The following is a 6000-nucleotide window of genomic DNA, read 5'->3' on the forward strand; positions in this document are numbered from 1 at the left end:
CACCAAATTCAGCTGCCTGTGCAGAGGTGGGATCAAGTAAAACTAGGCCATCCCTGATAGGGATTTGTCTAACCTGTTCTTAAAAATCTCCAATGGTGGAGATTCCACAAACTCCCCTGGAAGCCTGTTCTTCCTTCTTTACCAAGTTAGCAAGTTTTTCCTAATACCTAACCTAAATCTCCCTTGCTGCAGATTAATCACATTACTTCTTGTCCTACCTTTAGTGCACATGGAGAACAACTGATCACAGTTCTCTTCATAACAGCCCTTAACATATATTACTCCTGGGGGAACTCTGCATCACTGCACGTGTGCAGAATTCATGGCCCCTGCAGATTTCTTTGCTTACCCACAGAAAAATGACTTCTGATAGAGAAGCAAAGGGAAGCCGCAAGAGCTGTCATGTGCCCACTCCCTGGCAGTGCAGACTGCTCAGTTTGGGCACCAAGAACAGCTGGTAGAGATGTAAATCACTGCCTGGGGGGAGGAATTGGTAGTTGTGTGTGAGAGAGACACTCTGTCCCTCTCGTTCGTTATTGCAGCACTCTCGGCGTGTAGAGGAAGGGTTTTGGGGTATTTCTGAAAACATAGGCATGAGGCAGGCTCTGTTCCCTCAGGCAGAGGGGAATGTAGCAGCCTGTCTGCTTAGTGAATTGTTCCCATTGTTCTTAGTGAATTGCCCCAGGAGTATAAAACAGGTGTAAACATTTTAAGGCTCCTTTACATTGCCAGAGTGGTGTAAAGGAGCTTTATTGTAATGGACAGTATGGCCTTAGAAATGATTATGGTACTTTAGTGATTAGAACTGGTCTAAATTTTTGGACAGAAAAAATTTCCTATCAAAATGTGCTCCATGAACTGTTTGAGACTGACCTTTTTGGAAATGGTCAATAGCCAGTATAAATTGTGAGTTTGAGTCCTCAGCCCTCACTTGCTCTTCAGTTGCCTGTGATGATTATTTTGACCCACAAAAAATGCAGGATTTTAAAATGTGCGCAGAATTTTAAACATTTTGCACAGAATTCCCCAGGAGTAATATATGAAGACTCTTATCAGGTCCACCCTCAGTCTTCTTTTCTCAAGACTAAACAAGTTTTAAACCTTCCCTCATAGGTCAAGTTTTCTAAACCTTTTATCTATTTTGTTGCTCTCTTCTGGACTCTCTCCAAATTGTTCACATCTTCCTTAAAATGTGGTGCCCATAACTGGACACAGTACTTCAGCTGAGGCCCCACCAGTGCTGAGTAGATTGAGACCAAAACCCCATGTCTTACATAATGCATCCTGTTAATGCACCCCAGAATGACATTAGCCTTTTTCACAAGAGTATCACACCCTAACTGACATACTTTGCACTTATTTTTATTGAATTTCACCATGTTGATTTCAGACCAATTCTCCAATTTGGCAAGGTTGTTTTGAATTCTAATCCTGTTCTCCACAGTGCTTGCCAACCCCTCCCAGTTTGGTGTCATCTGCAAATTTTATAAGCATACTCTCCATTTCATTATCCAAGTCATTATTGAAAATATTGACTAGTACCGGATCCAGGATTGACCCCTGTGGGATCCTACTAAATACAGTCTCACTGTTTGACATGAACCATTGATAACTACTCTTTGAGTACAGCCTTTAAACCAGTTTTGCACCCACCTTATAGTACTTTTGTCAAAACCATATTTCCCTAGTTTGCTTGGTTTCCCTAGTTTGCTCACTGAAGATTGTGAGGTGCTCATATACATCAGTGAGTATGGGGACCACAGGATAGAACTTGCTAATGTGTATGAAAACTAAAAAATTGCCTTGTCTTACTAAGGGTTTTTACCACACATTAGCTAAAATATGGTTAGAACACACCTTCTTCCTAGTGAAGGTGCACCCTTAAATAGGTGTGTGGGGCTGCATCATAGGAGTACCTCAGGTGTCAGACACCCTTCAGAGGTAGTTAAAAACTATCATTTCCATGGAGAAAGTGAGGCAGTGAAGTTAAACAAAACAGAGCATTTCAATGTCCTGTCAAAACTAGAGGTGATTTAAAGAATGATGAAAATGGTGATAATTCCATTTTCTTCACGAAAAATATAGTCAAAATTTTGAAAATTTGAAAAATATTGACTAGCTCTGGGCAGGACAACGGGGAAAAGAATCGCCTGGAATTATAGAAATAATCCTTACCCTTCACTGATTTCTTCATTGTTCAGATGACTTGATGTTTCTGCTATCACATCCTAAATGATGTGTTTTTAGCACCCTCCACTCTACAGTGCAGGGCAGCCCCCAGGAGTCATGTGTCATTCAGCAGCAGCACCCACTGCTGTGCTCCAGAGCTATCTGGCTGGCCCCCAATTACTGAGTGACTGCAATTGAGGGGATGAGGAAAAGCAGAAGATCTTCTCAAGCCAGGCACTGCACAGTACTTAATTTGTCCCAGGCCTCTAGTTTGGCAGTTCATAGCCCTGGCACTTCTGGCTTGCTGCATCAGTTATGAAAGTAAAACAATTGCTTGAAGCCCAGCACCTCTTTCATTACAAATTAAGCACTGGCACTGCCTATTCTTCATGTGATCTTTAGTGAGACAATACAGAACTTTACTCTTGCCGTTGGGCAGAGTTAATGTTTGGGTCACTTCAAAGGCTGAGTCAGATAATGAGATAATGTGACATCCTCTGCAGTGAAAGAACTTCAGCAACTGCTACTTTAGAGATGGAAGTTGAGGGTAGTTCTCATCACTGAATAATGTCGCCTAGGTCTGTATGACCTTGTGGTCTATTATGCATATCAAACAGTGAATGCACCCTATGAAACAGTCCTTCCTTCTTTCATTAAAAGACAATGGGAAGCTTAACTTTTATAAATGAGATCATTTTCTTCTAAACATTACAGTCGTTTCATATCTAAAGGGAGTTTAATCCTCTGTAATTTAGATTAATTTCATCATGCTTTACCAGGTTAGGGTTAAAACTCCAAGATTTGCAATTGATTACAAAAAAAAAAGCAGCCCCTTATTAAGTCCTAACTGAGTAATTTGCAGCTTATTTCACCCTAGCTAATTAAAATGTAATCAGTATTGTTTGGCAATGTGCATTCTGTCAGCAGTTTTACTTCGGAAAAGAAATCATGCCAAGAAAAAACAAAAAAAGCCTTTCACTAGGAATTGGCTTGATCTAAACTGGCGCCTTAGCCACTGAAACTCTAAAACAAATAAGTTACAACCAACTGACAGTGCAATAAAAAATACTAAGGCCACTCCAAGATAGAGAACTGTTTTTCCTGCTTTCGAGACATTTTCTGAGACGAAGACATTTTCATAGCAAGCACTTTGCGGTTTCAAAATCCAGGACACCTTCAGGTAAAACCTTGGGATTGCACGTGCTCTTTGCCACACAAGCAAATATGCAGGTTTAAATACTTTCCCCTCGCCCTTTCTTTCTCATATGGACAGTCATTATAGTACCCCAAGCTCTCCACCCTCATTTAAGAGGGGCTATTTTGCATTCCCAGGCTTTTTATTCTTAAATTCAGCTACAGATACTACTAGGAAGCTCCTGTTGCAATCGAAACATTTGGGTTTTATTTTCCAATTGAATTTAAAATATGTATCGGTGATCCTCTTTTTAAAAAGCCCAACATTTCATGTGAACTCCTTTGCTCTGGATAAACAAAGCGGTTTTAGGCAACTATTTCCCTAGCAGTTTTTGTTTGTTTCAATGCACTCTAAAAGCACAGAGCAGAGAAACATAATCACTTCCCTCTCACCTTTTCCCCATCCCTGTTTTGGGACATATCTCTACAATGCTATTGAGTCCCTCTGTTCAAATAGATGGGAGGCCAGTTTATTATGGGGAGATAGGGCTGTTGTTATGTGCAATTTAAAGTGTTTTCACCATTTCCTTCTGGTTGACGCAGTTCAGTCTTTTCATCACCACGGAACAGGTGGGGAGGTCGGAACTGGAGAGGTAGTCTAGAGGGAAGGTGTGGACATAACGAGTTGGATACACGATTTCTTAAGATCTCGTCCGCGATGTTCTATATGCTTTTTGACCCACCAATTTAGGTGTGGTTCATTTTGCTCCAGACAGGTCTCGACCTCATGCACCTCGACCTATATCCCAATGTCGTGTCCCATTCATCCCCCATCATCATCATCATCTTCTCCATCACCACATAGACATTTGTCCCTCAGAGCCTGTCGCATCGTTTGTAGTTCTATTATAACCACCAACTCCCCAACCTCTTTTATTCTGGAAGATCGGAACAGAAGCTACAAACTCTTGGTCATCGCCCTTAAGAAAACATCCTCTTATGTTCAAGTAGAACATAAGTAGAACATAAGAGAAATCCAGCTACAATGCTACAGTGAACCGTAATAAACACTTGCTTCTTAACAGCAGAACAACCAAAACTCAGATCATCTGCCCCTCAGACTTTCTTCAGCATTTAATCCTGCCCCCCCCCCCCCACACACACACACACCCGCAAGGCACCAGTGTCTTGTCCTATTTAGTTTTCACACCGCTCTTAAATCTCCTAAAAACCAGAGACGTGTGCGCTCAGCGAACCATGCCAGGATATCGCCTCCCGCCCGGACATGAATTCAGGAGCCCTCGGAGGCTCTGGGCTGCAAGTCCTGCGTTGTTAAAATATCTATCAGGGACAGAAGTGCAAAGCAAACTGGGCACCTATGAGAGGGAAGAGAGCTGCCCTGTCTGCATAAGTCACCTTCCCTTGGCACAAACTGCCCGCTTCAGTGAAATAACCCTGCCAACAATGCCTGCACAAACAACCCCGGTTCCAGCAAGGCGAGGACATTTACAAATGCAATTAATGGTCAATGGGAGCATTTAGCTAAACACGCAGCAAGCACAGCGAGACCCGGTGCGAGGATAAAAGTCTTGTTTGCACAGCGTGAGGACGGGTCCGGAATACCACTCACTCTAGTTCTGGTCTCCCTGGGCGTTCCTTGTGTTGGCGTTAAGGGTTTCCACCTGCCCGACCTCTGGGGGCGATCGCCGAGACGTGGTGGGGAAAATGTACATCCTGTGACCTAAGCAGCCCCTTTTGGAAACTCCTGCCCGAGAAGTTTGCAAAGAAGAGGCGATGAAGTCCAAGCCGTCCCATATACACTCACTAGCACCCCATCCCGCCCCCCACAGCACCCCACCCTGAACGTGCACTCTCCAGACCTGGGCAACTCTGCCCAGCAGCGTCACCGTGCCGAGGGCTTGCACGCGTGGAGAGCGCGTGGCGAGGGGGCAAGGTGCGGGTGCGGGGTCTCTCTTTCCCTGTTGCGCTGTTACCGTACCTGGAAATGCTTGAAGAAGGCAGATATGCGAGTGATCTGCAGGCTCAGGCACCTGGAGGTGCATCTGGCTCTGTAGACACTGACAGCGGAGAAAGACTCGTCCTGCTTGCGAGCAGCAGCAACCCCGGCAGCTGCAGCCAGGCAGCCCCAGGAAGCCGTAATCCAAAGGAAAAGGGTCACAGACACGGCGGGATCCTTTAGCACCATCGCTGTGCGGTGGGTGGGTGCTGAGGAGAGGAAGGGGTGCCGCAGAGAGCAAGAGACGCCCGGATAAGCTCCCGTGCACCGATCTGGTGCTGGACTGGACTGGGGGGAAACCTCCGCGCTGCAGAAACTAAACAAGAAAGTTCAATCCTTCAACTCTCTTCACCCCCCTTCCTACCCTCCGACCTCCCCTCTCTAGCACACACCCCTCCCCTTACTCCCAGGAGGGGGTGGGGTGAGGGTGACAGCAGGCTGTGCCATTGGCTGCAAGAAACGGGAGTGACAGCAGAGCCGGGCTGCCTGACCGCGGGCAGGGGACAGAGAATGCGGGGGAGCTGGTGAACTTCTCCGAGGTCCCCCGGCCCTGGACATATACTGTATACACCCTGGGCTGCTGTAACACACTGGCACACAGACCCTGCACAGTACCCTCGACCTCCCTTTACATGACTAGCACTCAGCCCTGCCTACACGGACCCTCAGCTGTTCCTACA

At 45.5% G+C, this 6000-nt stretch overlaps 1 protein-coding gene across 1 annotated transcript in view; it reads right to left on the reverse strand.

Moving 5' to 3' along the window:
• ANOS1 (anosmin 1) overlaps nt 1–5668 on the reverse strand; it is a 177755-nt gene extending 172087 nt beyond the window's left edge. Inside the window, exon 1 of the mRNA XM_039520579.1 lies at nt 5303–5668. Coding sequence (XP_039376513.1) covers nt 5303–5509 — 207 coding nt within the window. The 5' untranslated portion in view covers nt 5510–5668. The remainder of the gene's footprint in view (nt 1–5302) is intronic.
• Between the last annotated feature and the right edge of the window lie 332 nt (nt 5669–6000).

This window comes from Mauremys reevesii, linkage group 1, assembly GCF_016161935.1.
Source record: "Mauremys reevesii isolate NIE-2019 linkage group 1, ASM1616193v1, whole genome shotgun sequence".
Lineage (NCBI taxonomy): Eukaryota > Metazoa > Chordata > Testudines > Geoemydidae > Mauremys > Mauremys reevesii.